The 14,969-nt window shown below is 47.6% G+C and overlaps 1 protein-coding gene across 1 annotated transcript; it reads left to right on the top strand.

Annotated features, from left to right (window-relative positions):
- Positions 1 to 6,606: 6,606 nt before the first annotated feature.
- On the top strand, positions 6,607 to 8,855 carry LOC139311632 (zinc finger protein 160-like). The gene has a single exon (XM_070936115.1). The coding sequence runs from the start codon at positions 6,678 to 6,680 to the stop codon at positions 8,349 to 8,351; it is 1,674 nt and encodes a 557-aa protein (XP_070792216.1). The 5' UTR covers positions 6,607 to 6,677; the 3' UTR covers positions 8,352 to 8,855.
- Positions 8,856 to 14,969: the final 6,114 nt, after the last annotated feature.

Below are 14,969 nucleotides of genomic sequence, written 5' to 3'. Positions count from 1 at the left end.
TCAAAAGCCGCTGAGAGATCTAGGAGGACCAGGACAGAGGAGCAACCCCTGTCCCGAGCCCTCCAGAGATCATCAACCAATGCGATCAATGCCATTTCTGTGCTGTAACCCGTCCTGAAGCCCGACTGGCACGGATCTAGATAGACAGCTTCATCCAGGAATCGAGGAAGTTGTCTCGCCACCGCACTCTCAACAACCTTCGCCGCGAAGCGGAGGTTGGAGACAGAATGATAATTAGCTAATACAGCCAGGTCCAGGGAAGGCTTCTTGAGGAGGGGCCTCATCACCGCCTCTTTCAGGGCAGATGGGAAGACACCCTCACTCAACGAAGCATTGGTAATCTCCTGAAACCAGCCTCGGGTAACCTCCCGGGAGGCCAGCACCAACCAGGAGGGACACGGGTCCAGTAAACATGTGGTAGCGTTAAGCCTCCCCAAAATCCTGTCCACGTCCTCAGGAGTCACATGGTCAAACGCCTCCCAGATAACACTCTCAAGACTCACCTCCGTCATCCCGTCCAAGGCTATCCAATCAGAGTCCAGGCCGCCCCGAATCTGAGCAATTTTATCATGCAGGTATTGTCCAAAATCCTCAGCTCTACCCTGCAAGGGATCCTCCATTGCTCCCACCTGTTGTAGAGAGCGGGTCACCCTGAACAGGGCGGCTGGGCGGTTCTCTGCAGATCCAATAAGAGTGGAAAAACAGTTAGATTTCACCATTCTTATTGCCACTAGTTAGGTCTTGATATAAGACCTCACCAGTGTTCGGTCAGATTCGGTGCGGCTAGACCTCCAATCGCTCTCTAGGCGTCTTTTCCGGCGCTTCATCTCTCTCAGCTCCTCAGAGAACCAAGGAGCCAATTGAGAACGGCACCGAGTCAGAGGCCGCAAAGGCGCGACGCGGTCCAAGGCTCCGGTGGCCGCCCTGTTCCTCAGCCGAGCCGTGAGTCAGAGCCTCTGGGAATGGCCCAAGCTCCGTCCCCCAGTGTGGGTGGGGTCATGAACTAACTGGGTCAGGTCCATGGCCGTCATGGAAGCCATGAACTCCCGAGTGCTTCCGACGTTTCACAGATGGATGGCAGGTTGAAATCCCCCATGACCATAAGCCTGGGGGTATCCACCGCCACCCCGGCTATTACGTCGAGCAGCTCAGGCAGGGCAGCTGCTACTTGGCAGGGAGCCAGGTACGTAGTCAGCAAACCCATCTGCACCCCCTGACCCCACTTCACAAAGAGAGACTCACAGCCAGCTATCTGAGGAACAGTGGCCTCACTGTTCAGATTACTTTACTGAAAGGCACTGAAGGTTTTGCAGAATCAATGAACTTGATAAAACTTCCCCAATATTTCTTCAGTGGAAGTAGTTTTCAGATTTGCTCACTTTCTCACCTAATATTAGGACTTGTGCAGTGGTGGGATTCAATTTTTTTAACAACTGGTTCTATGGGTGTGGCTTAGTTGGGGTGTGGCTTGGTGATCATGTGACTGGGTAGACGTGGCTATCTGGTCATGTGACCGGGTGGGTGTTGCTATGTGCATAGGGACCAACTCTGTAATTCTGGTATTGGCAAGCAAGCACAGTTAAGCTACTTAAATCCTCCAGAGCAGGGGTCCCCAACCTTTTGGACCCCAGGGACCACCAAGTTCATAATTTTAAATTTCGCGGATCACTAATCCAAATCCAGCACGCCACTTGCTGAAGCACCTGGAATCCCAGTGACAGGATAGGGTCCTTCAGGCACTCTCCCCCCCTCTTTCTCTCTCCCCCCTCTCTCATTCTCTCTTTCTCTCCCCCCTTTCTTCTCTCCCCCACTCTTTCTCTCTCTTTCTCTCTCCCCCTCTTTCTCTCTCTCTCCCACTCTTTCTCTCATTCTCTTTCTCTCCCCCTCTCTCTTTCTCTCCCCCCTCTTTCTCTCTCTCCCCCTCTCTCATTCTCTTTCTCTCCCCCTCTTTCTGTCTCCCCCTCTTTCTCTCTCTCTCCCCCTCTTTCTCTCTCCCACTCTTTCTCTCATTCTCTTTCTCTCTCCCCCCTCTCATTCATTCTCTCTCCTCCTCTTTCTCTCTCTTTCTCCCCCCTTTCTCCCAATCTTTCCCTCTCTTTCTCTCCCCCCTCTTTCTTTCTCTCCCCCTCTTTCTCTCTCTCTCTCCCCCTCTCCCTCCTTCCCCATCTCTCTCATTCTCTCCCCCTCTTTCTCTCTCCCTCTCCCCCACTCTCATTCTCTCATTCTCTCCTCCTCTTTCTCTCTCTCTCCCCCACTCTCTCATTCTCTCTTTCTCTCCCCTTCTCTCTCTCCCCCACTCTTTCTCTCTTTCTCTCTCCCCCTCTTTCTCTTTCCCTCCCCCTTTCTCCCATTCTCTTTCTCCCCCTTCTCTCTCTCCCACTCTTTCTCTCTCCCCCCTCTTTCTTTCTCCCTCTCCCCCTCTTTCTCTCATTCTCTTTCTCTCTCCCCCCCTCTTTCTCTCTCTCTCTCTCTCTCTCTCCTCCATTCTCCCCCACTCTTTCTCTCTCATTCACGTGCAGGGGGCCGATCTAGTGTCTGCAATGGAGAGCACAATCCGGTTTCTTCTATCTGCTGTAAGTGCAGCATCAGGATTCCGCCTTGGTATATTTGTGGTGCAAGGTAGCCCTCGTTTCCTGCCGACTCGGAGCGGTAAACAGCATCTGGTTCGCGGAGCAGCCGGATTTTGCTCTCCATTGCTCTCTCGGCCCCCTGCAAGTTCTCATCTCTCGAGAAGCCCAACCAAAGTTTCCCGCACCACTTCAGGGAGCGCTCCTCGAGAGACAAGAGCTTGCATGGGGCCGAGAGAGCAATGGAGAGCAAAATCCAGCTGCTCCCCGAACAAGACATTGTTTACTGCTCCGAGTCCCAAGCGGCAGGAGATGAGGGCTGCCTTGTGCTGCAAATATACCAAGGTGGAATCCTGACGCCGCACTTACAGCGGAGAGAAGAAGCCACATTTTGCTCTCCATTGCAGACACCAGATCGTATTGCACCACCTGCAAAAATTTCCAAATGTAGCCCTGCCCTCTAACATCCCTCCTGATGTTCAACTGTTGTCTCTCAAGGAGGATACTTGGCCATCTTCATGCTTGAAAGGATTCTACAGTGTAACAGCAGATGTCTCCCACCTTGGCAGCTTTAAGACTTGTGGACTTCAACTCCCAGAATTCTCCACAATTCCCCAGAATGGGCTAGGCGGGAGTTGAAGTCCACAGGTTGTAAAAGAGCCACAATTGCCCAGCCCTGGGCTAGGGTAGGCTGACGCGACGCGGGTGGGAGGAGGGGCAGGCGAGCTAGCAATTTAACAAAAGGTTCGGTGTGCTGCGAGGCCAATAAATTGCAAAAAGACACCGAAACGTTTGTTAAATTGCAATAAATTGCAAAAAAACACCGAACCATTTGTTAAAGAGCCTTGGTAGTACAGTGGTCTAAAGCACCCTGTTATTAAGACCAGCTGCCTGCAATTACTGTAAGGTCGAATCTCACCAGGCTCAAGTACTCACCATCCTTTCTAAGGTAGGTAAATTGAGGACCCAGTTTGTGGGGGCAATAGGCTGACTTTGTATAAATATACAAAAGGATGAAGGCTATTGCTTAGCGCATTGTAAGCCGCCCTGAGTCTCCGAAGAAGGGCGGCATATAAATCAAATTAAAAAAAAAAATTACTGGCCAGCAATTTAACAAACAGTTCAGCCGAACCGCCTAGAACTGGCATAATCCCACCACTGGACTTGTGTGATGCACAGCCATTTAACTTGGTGCACATCTTTACTTTGGGAATTTGGGAACAATGGAACACAATAACAGAGTTTATAGGGAACTTGGAGGTCTTCTAGTCCAACCCCCTGCTTAGACAGAAAGCCCTATAACATTTCAGATAAATGGCTGTCCAATTTCTTCATAAACACCTCCAGTGCTGGAGCACCCACAATTTCTAGAAACAAGTCATTCCACTGATTAATTGTTCTCAATGTCAGGAAATTTCTCTTTACTTGTAGGTTGGTTCTCTCCTTGAATCGTTTCCATCTGTTGCTTCTTGGAACACTTCTATCATGTCACCCCATCTAGTCCTTCTTTTCATGAAACCAGACTCACCCAATTCCTTTATATGTTTTAGCCTCCAGTCCACTAATAATTTTTGTTGCTCTTCTCTGCACTCTTTCTAGAGTCTCAAGATCCTTTTTTACATCTGGCAACCAAACCTGGATGCAATATTCCAAGTGGGGTCTTCCCAAGGCCTTTTAAAGTGGTACTAACACTTCTTGTCATCTTGATTCTGTCCCTCTTAATGCAGCCTATGATTCTGTTGGGTTTTTTTCTTTCTTTTTGGCAACTGTAGCCTACTGCTGACTCCTGTTTAAGTGATTGTCCACTAGGACTCCAAGACCCCTGTTGCCCTTACTACTCTTCAGCCAGGTATCACCTCTTCTGTGCCAGTGCATTTGGTTTCTCTTTCCTAAATGTGGAACCTTACATTTCTCACTGTTGATTCCATCTTTTTAGATGGGGCCCAAATATGTTGATCCTTCTGCATCTTGAGTGTTGCTATTCCTGTAAATTTGGTCTTGTCTGCCAATTTGATGAGTTCCCCTTATTCTATCCCCTTGTCTAAATCATTGATGAAGATGAACAGATCTTGTGAATCCTCCTGGTCTTTTTTTTTTTTCTGTGTTCAGGAGAGTCTTGTGTCCTTTGAGGAGGTGGCTGTGTCTTTCTCTGAGGAGGAATGGTCTCAGATGGATCCTGACCAGAAAGTGCTGTATTCGGAAGTCATGCTTGAAAACCATAGGAACGTGGCCTCTCTGGGTAAGAATTTTCTTTTCCCAAATCAGAGAGTTCAAGAAGACAGATTATAGTTAATTTTTATTAAAAAATCACTAATCAGATATCGTCTCCTGGGAGAGAAAAGGAAAGGATCTTCTCGTACTCCAAGGAAGGAAAGAGTCAATGTCTCTTTGCTTAGGTGCTTTCTGTGCCATTTCTTATTTCTATTTTTCCATTTCCATTTATTTATTTATCAAATATCAAATATTTGAACTTATCTGTGGGGGTATTGCAGAAAATCAAAGGACTCATACTTCGAGATCAAGAGAAGCTTTATTTGGCCAAATATTGCATTCAGTTTTGGTCGCCACGATGTAAAAAAGATGTCGAGACTTTAGAAAAAGTGCAGAGAAGAGCAATGAAGAGGATTAGGGGACTGGAGGCTAAAACAAAGAACAGTTGCAGGAACTGGGTATGTCTAGTTTAATGAAAAGAAGGACTGGGGTGACATGATAGCAGTGTTCCAATATCTCAGGGGCTGCCCCAAAGAAGAGGAAGTCAAGCTATTCTCCAAAGCACCTGAGGATTGGACAAGAAGCAATGGGTGGAAGCTAAGGAGCCTTGGTGGTGCAGCAGACTAAAGTGCTGTTAAAGTAGCACTTAGCTGCCAGCTGCCTGCAATTACTGCGAGTTCAATTCTCACCAGGCTCAAGGTTGACTCATCCCCCATCCTTCCGAGGTAGGTAAAACGAGGACCCGGATTGTGGGGGCGATAAGCTGACTTTGTATAAATAAGAACACCACTTGGAGTGGGGGGGGGTGAAAGCCCTACTAAGCAGGTATATACAAAAGTATGAAGGCTATTGCTTAAAAAGCATTGTAAGCCGCCCTGAGTCTCTGGAGAAGGGCGGCATATAAATCAAACCAATAAATAAATATTTAAATAAATAATCAAGGAGAGAAGCAATTTAGAACTAAGGAGAAATTTCCTGACAGTTAGAACAATTAACCAGTGGAACAACCTGCCTCCAGAAGTTGTGAATGCTCCAACACTGGAAGTTTTTAAGAAGAGATTGGATAACCATTTGTCTGAAGTGGTGTAGGGTTTCCTGCCTAAGCAGGGGGTTGGACTGGAAGACCTCCAAGGTCCCTTCCAACTCTGTTATTCCATTCTATTCCTTAACTCAAAACTGAGTGAGGTTTGCATATATAGAGATAATTGTAAAGAAAGAGATGTTTTCTAGACATCTTCAAAGCTTTCATGACTTATGAATATAGAAATCATCATGTCTATATCACACCCCTGGAAGCATGCAAACATACAACCTAATGGAATTTTGGAAAAATTCAGAAGGAAATTCACTTGACTTTCTACGCTTTGATCTTTTTCTCTAACCTTGTTATCATTTTCATTTCCCTTTTGCTTCGAAGGTAATAATGGGCAGGAGAATCAAGATTCCTGCGAACTGTTCCAAGTGATCAATGCTAAAGATAGAACGGAGAAGTTTGGAATTCAAATGGAATTAGGAAGCCATGAGAGAAATCACTCAAAGAATTGGAATCAGGAAAGCTCATCTTCCACTGATGCTCCGATGCAAGACTCTCTTGCCCAAAAACAGAGAATAAGGAAAAAATATGTTGGGAAAACTGTGAACCTAATCAAAGCTAAAGTACAAGTAAATGAACAGCATTTAACCCAAAACAAAGGAGAAGATGCTATAAGAAGACACAACGGACAAAATTACAATGGGACATTCATTCTTTCTCTTGAAAATAACTTCCTTACTTCTCCAAAAGCGATTGACACAAAAGAGAAGCCTTGTAAATGTTTGGAATGTGGAAAATGTTTTAGGACAAGCTGGCAACTTACTATCCATAAAAGAATCCACACAGGGGAGAAGCCATATAAATGCATGGAATGTGGAAAGATGTTTGCTCAAAGAAGTGCACTTGCTTCCCATAAGATCATCCACTCAGGAGAGAAGCCGTTTAAATGCATGGAATGTGGAAAGACCTTTGCTCGAAGAAGTCATTTTATTTCCCATAAAAGAATCCACTCAGGAGAGAAGCCGTTTAAATGCATGGAATGTGGAAAGACCTTTACTCAAAAACGTAATCTTATTTTCCATAAAAGGATCCACACAGGGGAGAAGCCGTATAAATGCATGGAATGTGGAAAGACCTTTACTCGAAAACATCATCTTATTTCCCATAAGATGGGCCACACAGGGGAGAAGCCGTACAAATGCATGGAGTGTGGAAAGACGTTTACTCAGAGCACTGGACTTACAAGACACAAAAAGATCCACTCAGGAGAGAAACCATTTAAATGCATGGAATGTGGAAAGACCTTTGCTAATAGAAGTAGGCTTATTTCCCATAAAAGAATCCACACAGGGGAGAAGCCGTATAAATGCATGGAGTGTGGAAAGATGTTTGCTCAAAGAGGTAATCTTACTTCCCATAAGATCATCCACACAGGGGAGAAGCCATTTAAATGCATGGAATGTGGAAAGACCTTTGCTCAAAGAGGTAATCTTACTTCCCATAAGATGGGCCACACAGGGGAGAAGCCGTATAAATGCATGGAGTGTGGAAAGACGTTTACTCAGAGCACTGGACTTACAAGACACAAAAAGATCCACTCAGGAGAGAAACCATTTAAATGCATGGAATGTGGAAAGACCTTTGCTAATAGAAGTAGGCTTATTTCCCATAAAAGAATCCACACAGGGGAGAAGCCGTATAAATGCATGGATTGTGGAAAGATGTTTGCTCAAAGAGGTAATCTTACTTCCCATAAGATCATCCACACAGGGGAGAAGCCGTTTAAATGCATGGAATGTGGAAAGACCTTTGCTCAAAGAGATAATCTTACTTCCCATAAGATCATCTACACAAGGGAGAAGCCGTATAAATGCATGGAGTGTGGAAAGACCTTTGCTTATAGCAATAAACTTAATTCCCATAAAAGAATCCACACAGGGGAGAAGCCGTTTAAATGCATGGAATGTGGAAAGACCTTTGCTCAAAGAGGTAATCTTACTTCCCATAAGATCATCCACACAGGGGAGAAGCCGTTTAAATGCATGGAATGTGGAAAGACCTTTGCTCAAAGAGGTAATCTTACTTCCCATAAGATCATCCACACAGGGGAAAAGCCGTATAAATGCATGGAGTGTGGAAAGAGTTTTCCTCAGAGCACTGGACTTACAAGACACAAAAAGATCCACTCAGGAGAGAAACCATTTAAATGCATGGAATGTGGAAAGACCTTTGCTCGAAGAGGTAATCTTATTTCCCATCAAAGAATCCACACAGGGGAGAAGCCGTTTAAATGCATGGAATGTGGAAAGACATTTGCTAATAGACGTAGTCTTATTTCCCATAAAAGAATCCACACAGGGGAGAAGCCGTTTAAATGCATGGAATGTGAAAAGACATTTGCTAATAGACGTAGTCTTATTTCCCATAAAAGGATCCACACAGGGGAGAAGCCGTATAAATGCATGGAGTGTGGAAAGACGTTTACTCAGAGCACTGGACTTACAAGACACAAAAAGATCCACACAGGGGAGAAGCCATAGAAATGCATGGAGTGTGGAAAGAGCTTTGCTCAGAATGGTCCTCTTATTTCTCATAGAAGGATCCATGCTGAGGAGAAACTATATAGCAATAGCAATTCCACTTAGATTTATATGCTACTCCACAATGCTTTACCACTTTATCTCTGAGCAATTTACAAAGTCAGCGTATTGTCCCCAGCAATCTGGGTCCTCATTTTAGCGTCCTTAGAAGTATGAAAGGCCGAATCAACTATTAAAAGTAATCTACAGGAGTTCAAGATGTTTTCAATAAAATGCCAATTTGAAACTTTTCAATTTCCACTTATTTAAAATGCTCCATCCATTTTCTTGCTGAAATATTTCTTCTCATCCAGAATTGGCATTTCTTGCTCACTCACGATTTTCACTTTGTAAAGCCGCTGCCTTTTTTTTAGCTATTCCACAAAGATCTTTAATGTTCCCAGATGCAAATGGGCTTAAGATGAAAAAAACAAGAACAACCCACACCTGAAATGTTGTTCTTTCGGTGGCAACCAGATTAGAGCTCTTCTTCAAATTAGAAATAACAAATTGAGCGGTCTTCAGCATTATAGAATTAACAGTTATTAAAAACAATCCCTCAACAGTGAGAAACACTTAGCAAAGTACTCTGAGCTGGAGTGAACCTTTAAAGGACCCTCTTGGGGGGCTCACCAGGGGTGGGTACTAAAAATTTTTACTACCAGTTCTGTGGGTGTCGCTTATTTTGTGGGCGTGGCTTGGTGGGAGGTTAATGTAACTGGATGGGCGTGGCCATTTTAAAAAAACTTTTAAACCTTAAGAGGTTGCAGAAAAAAATGCTTTTAAAAGCCTCTGACGATCCCAGCTGAGCATTTTTTGGCCGAAGAGGTTGCAGAAAAAATGCTTTTAAAAGCCTCTGACGATCCCAGCTGAGCATTTTTTGGCCGAAGAGGTTGTAGAAAAAATGCTTTTAAAAGTAAAAAAAAAAGCCTCTGATGAGGTGGGCGGGGTAAGCGAGCGGTAACCGGGCTGGGGACTGGTTCGGGGGTGTGGCCAGCCAATGTTATTACGAGCTCCGAACTACCACAAATTTTTACTACCAGTTCTTGTGAACCGGTGCGAACCAGGAGCAACCCACCACTGGGGCTCACCCAGATCCTCCCATTAATCCAACTAAGAATTGTGCCAGTTAGAGGATTTGGTGAAGGAGGAGATCAAGAGGGATCCAGTCCAAGGATGTGTGGTGATCCCGGGATCTTACTGATTCAGCCTCAATCTGCCCCCACCTTCCCTTTCCCCAAGATCCCCCTCAATCCCTTCCACACTCCCTGCCGCCAGTGGTGGGTTGCCCCCGATTTGCACCAGTTCTATAGACCCAGTAGTAAAACCGACGGGAGGCTCCGCCCACTGACCCCGACGTCACCAAAATTCTTCTGCGCCTCTGCAAAAGAGCGTGCGAGCGAAGTGCGAGCGAAGCGAGAGCGTGCGGCCCCCGTTGCAAACCGGTAGTAAACGTAAGTAGAACCCACCCCTGCCACCCCATCTCGGCCAAGCTGCCATCTGGGACTCGGACCCCTCCCCACCTGGAAGGAGGCTGGCCAGCTGAAGGCAGAGCCTGGTCTGGGGGGGTCTCCCTTTGCATTCCCCCAAATCCCCCCCTCAGCAAGGATCTTGGCATGGCTCTGCATGGTCAGTGAGTCCCATGTGGCATCTGAACCAACCAACTTGGTGTTCTATTCTGGGTCCTCCTGTGCCTCTCCTGTGCCTCCTTCTCTTCCTTCCTTCCCTCCAGCCAAGCCCACCATCACCATCTCCTCCACCACAATGGAACCCGCTTCCCCCAACACCATCCTCCTTGTGCACCACAATGGGCTTTTACCCGTTGAGGTCCAGTGGCTGAACAACAGGTGGCCGGACAAGGAAATTTTGGAGATTTTGGGCAGCTTTTCCTTACAGAGACCTGAAAAAGTATTGCAATGAAAAAGAAAAACACACAAACACTAAAATCTTGCCCAGATTTTTTCCACGTTTTCGGAAATTGCAAATGGGAAGGGAAGGAGGAGGGACATTCCTTCCTATTCCTCCCTCGGGGAGGAAGCACCCCAACTTTGTGGCCAGTTCCTCTTGACACCCCCCCCCTTTTCCTTGTGACATTTGACTCAATTTCCAGCCCAGCAACCCCCAGGCTCCCTCCTTTGCTGCCACCCTCATCCTAGCCCCATCTTCTCTGTTCCTATGAAGCTTTTGCAGGGAGGGAGCAGGGGAAGTGGGCCCTCCCTTCTTGATTAACCCTCTAATTAAGTCATTTAGGGAGAATTCCAGAATCCCCTGCAGATGAAATGGGGAGGAATCCCTGGTCCTTCCCAGCCTTTTCCTCCATGAAATGGGCCTATTCTCCCTCTATCTGTCCCTGCCTATCAACAAACCCCCTGCAGTGTGGGCCTGCCTTGGGGGAGGGGGTTGAAAAGGAATAAAAATATGTTATTCTCCCTGGAGCTGCATCGAGAGAATTCAGGATAGGATGGGTGTTGCTCTCTTCTGCCTGGAGACGGAGCACGTGCTCATAATTTGCACATGTAGTCCCTCCTTCCTCGCCTGGTGCTTCCCCAGTTCGGCTCAGTCTTCAGCACAGAGAGACGTGTTTGAATGAGCAGCTTCACCTTTCATTCTGTGATCATCTAAGCGTGAGCTTTCGAAGGGATTTATTATTGTAATTGTGAGGATCGCTTTTGCGATCAGGCTGCTAGCTGGTCCGCTGGCTAGCGGCCTTGTGCCGGCTTTTCTACAGCCAAGATCCTCACCAGCTATGGTTAGTCATAGGGTCTTTGTAGGCCGGCTTCTGTTTGAGATGGGGCCCAGGCATTCCCACCGGAGGGCAGAGGGAACCAGTCCCTGCCCACTTCGTCTGGGCACACTGAAGCAGCTAGAGCGCATGGGAGTGCGATTTAGAGTCACGGCACCTTCAGCCTTTCATGGGCCGGCTTGCCTTCAGAGGTATGGGGCCTCCAACCAGAGGGCTGCAGCAAAGGGAGCGACAACTAGGAGCCAGGCAGCCACTTCGAGTGGCAAGAGGGACTCCAAATTGGCCGAAAAAAACACAGAACGGCGTCAAAAGGCCTTGGAGAAAGAGCTAGCCAAGCTCCAGAAGGCTAAAAAGAGCCAGGAGCAAAGTGACCCCCCCCCACCCACCCAGAGAAGGAGCGGAACTTTCCCGCCCTGAAGGAGATGAGTCATTGGAGCCTATTAATGATCCAGCTCCTTTGCAAACAGCCTCTTACAGTGCCTGGTCACCAGATGGCACCAGAGAGCCGTCTTCTCCAACCTTAGGAGAGGTTCTGGATAGAGTGGAAGCAGTTCGCCTGCAGCAAGTTTTGCAGAGCTACGCCTGCATTCTGTTAGGTTGGGTGAATGAGGACGCAGCAAGCCAGGGTAGTGAGTGACAACAGCTCTTTATTGTATGGTGAGAACCCAGCAACTGACCCAGGGAGCCAGCTCCCTTTATATACCTTGCAGCTGTGGTGGTCAGCCAATCAGCTGATGGTCAGTTAATTCAAACTTCCCGCCTAGAAAACCTATTTACATAACACATACCACTTCAGGGCCTGCAGCTCCCTTTACTCTGAGGGCAGCGGGGATCCGCCCACAGGAGGAAAATGGGTCAGCAGTTCCTGATCATTTGCAGCAACTGATTTCTCAGGCTATTACCCAAGGTACAGGCATAGGCTTGCAGCAAAGGAACCAACCTTCTCCAGGGGTTCCTTCCCATCAGCCTCCATTATTGCACCCTGTACATCAGGAGACTTGGATGGGTCCTCAGAGTGTCTCATCTGTGGCCCATTCTATCAGAAGTGGTGACTCCTTGGTTGAGGAGGAGGATTTTAAAGGCCTTTTCTGAAGATGAGGGGATGGATACAGAACCCTTCCCCTTGACAGGCCTTTTCAAACACTGACCTGTTCAAACCATTGCTTCGTAAGGCCAAATCCACTACAAATTTGGAATCTGAGGCTGTTCCTGACCCTGACCCTATCCCGTGGGGTTCTGGTCATGTGCTCCTTAAGAGCCTGCAGTTGAGGCTAAGGTTAGCCTCAACCCATTAACCTAATTATTTTTGGACATTGTCCAACATCAATGGAACAACCCTGGAGCAGGGCTTCCTCCGTCCAGAGCAGAAAAGAAGCTCTATAATGTGGCTCTAGATCTGGCTGAAATTCTACAGGTACCCACGGTGGATAAGCCGGTGGCAGCGTTGACATCAGTTGCCCTTATTCCAACTGATGCAATAGATTGCTTGAGACCTGATGACAAGAAAACTGAATTGTCATGACGTAAGGCCTATCAGGCGGCTGCAGTGAAGGCAGCCACCTCAGCTTCCTTTTTCAATCGTGCTTCACTACTCTGGCTTCGCCAAATGCAGGAAAGCATTCCACCGGAAGATGTGACTGCATACCAAGATATTAATAAATTAATAGCTGCTGCTGAGTTTTCAGCGGATGCGACATTGAATGCGGCCAAATTTGCCTCACCGGCCATAGCATCTTTAATTACTACCGGTTGCCTGTTTTGGCTTAAGCACTGGCAGGCTGACAACAAAAACGAATGGAAATTGGCTTCAGCTCCCTTTACGGGCAACAAATTATTTGGAGAAGTTCTGGACCCTATCCTGGTTGAGACCAGAGGCAAAGGTAAGGCCTTGCCTTCACTCTACAGGAGGGGGGGACTGCCGGCCATCTCCATATTATAGGAGGCAGTCCTTTTGAACCCCTGTCCAGGGTTCCGACTATCAGCAGTTTCAACAGCCGTACCCTAGTCACCAGGACAGACAGCCTGATAGGTCAGACTTCAGGAGTTGCCAAATGTCTCAGGGCAAACGGCCCTTTCGAGGAGCAGGAAGTCGTCCTTACCGACGTTCGAAGTGCAGGGCCCCACCACCTATTGGTGGAAGGCTCAGCCTCCATTCCCATCAGTGGGCGGCCACGACTTCAGACAAGTGGGTACTCACCACAGTGAGTTCAAGTTTGGCTCTGGAGTTCCTCTATGCCCCCCCCCCAAATTCTTTATAAGGTGACCCAGGTCCAGGGACACATCCAAAAGAAGCCTGATGGAGACAGCCATCCAGGATTTGCTGGATATCCAGGCTATTGAACCAGTTCCCCTGGATCAACAGGGGCAAGGATTCTATTTGATCCTATTTGTGATCCAAAAGTCTTCAGGTAGGTGCAGGGCAATTCTGGATTTGAAACGTCTCAACCAGTGTCTAGAGTTCAAGAAGTTCAAAATGCAGTCACTCAAATCAATACTGGACAGTACATGCAAGGGCGACTTCCTCACCTCAATAGACTTAACAGAAGCTTACCTTCATGTCCCAATCAGGGCTGCGCACAGGCAGTTCCTTCGCTTTGCCTATTCGGACAATCATTACCAATACAGAGCCATGCCATTCGGCCTCTCATCAGCACCGAGAGCCTTCGCTAAGATTTTGGCGGCTCTGGCAGCCCCCCTGAGATCAATCCCAATCAGAGTCCAGTGCTATCTGGATGACATTTTGATCCAGTCCTCAACAGCTCTTCAGGCAAGGGAGGCTCTAAGGGTCCCGATCCAGGCACTCTCAAAGTCAAAGTACATGACAAGAAAAGCTGTTTTTTTCCAACTACCAATTTCCTCTATTTTGGCACCATAATAGATGCAGTAACCTGCCAAGTCTTTCTCTCTCTGGAGAGACAGGTCGGCCTTCAACAACTAGCCAAGGACATCATGGCTATGAGGGAGGTTCCTTTATCACTCCTGTCGCAGCTCCTGGGGAAGATGATGTCGTGCATCTCCATAGTGCCGTGGGCGCGACTACACGCCAGGATGCTTCAATGGTTCCTCCTGCCCCACCAAAGATCTGGCAGGAGCACCTCGAAGGACAGGGTAAGACTCCCCTTACAGGTGCAGCACTCCTTTCGTTGGTGGACATTGCCAGCTCTCCGCAAGGGCTGCCTGTTCAAACAACCAGCCCGTACCACCATTACGACAGACACCGGCCTCTACAGTTGGGGAGCTCACAGTCAAACTTTGATAGCCCAGGGCAAGTGGACCCTGGGAAACTGATCCCACAAGATCAACTGTCTGGAGTTCCAAGGAGTCTATCTGGCTCTCCAAAGCTTCAAGGGCTCCATCTCCTGGCATCACGTTTTGATCTTATCCGACAACGAGATGGCCAAAGCACACATCAACCAACAGGGAGGGACACATTCCAGGTCCCTCATGAAGGAGGCAGGCCATCTGGGTCGCTGGGCAGAGCGACACCTATAGTTACAGACAGAACATACATCAAGGGCCCTGAATGTGCAGGCAGACAGTCTTAGCAGGGTGATGGTAGACCATGCAGAATGGCGCCTGCATCCCTCACTGTTTCAACAGCTGACTCACAGATACGGAACCCCGGTCCTGGATCTTTTCGCATCCCCATAAAACTCCCAGTTACCATGGTTTTTCAGCAGGTACCAGGCTCATGGCGCAGAGGGGATAGATGCCCTTCGCATACCGTGGCCTCTGGGTCTTCTATACGTCTTTCCTCTACTTCCTCTAATTCCAGGAGTCATCGCGAAGATGCTGGAGGAAAAGGCAGAGGTGATATTGATAGCGCCTCACTGGCC

This window comes from Pituophis catenifer, unplaced genomic scaffold, assembly GCF_029215685.1.
Source record: "Pituophis catenifer annectens isolate HBS135680 unplaced genomic scaffold, rPitCat1.0.hap2 SCAF_2, whole genome shotgun sequence".
Taxonomy (NCBI): domain Eukaryota; kingdom Metazoa; phylum Chordata; class Lepidosauria; order Squamata; family Colubridae; genus Pituophis; species Pituophis catenifer.
Note: the sequence above shows the minus strand (reverse complement) of the source record. Positions and strands in the feature narration are given on the sequence as shown.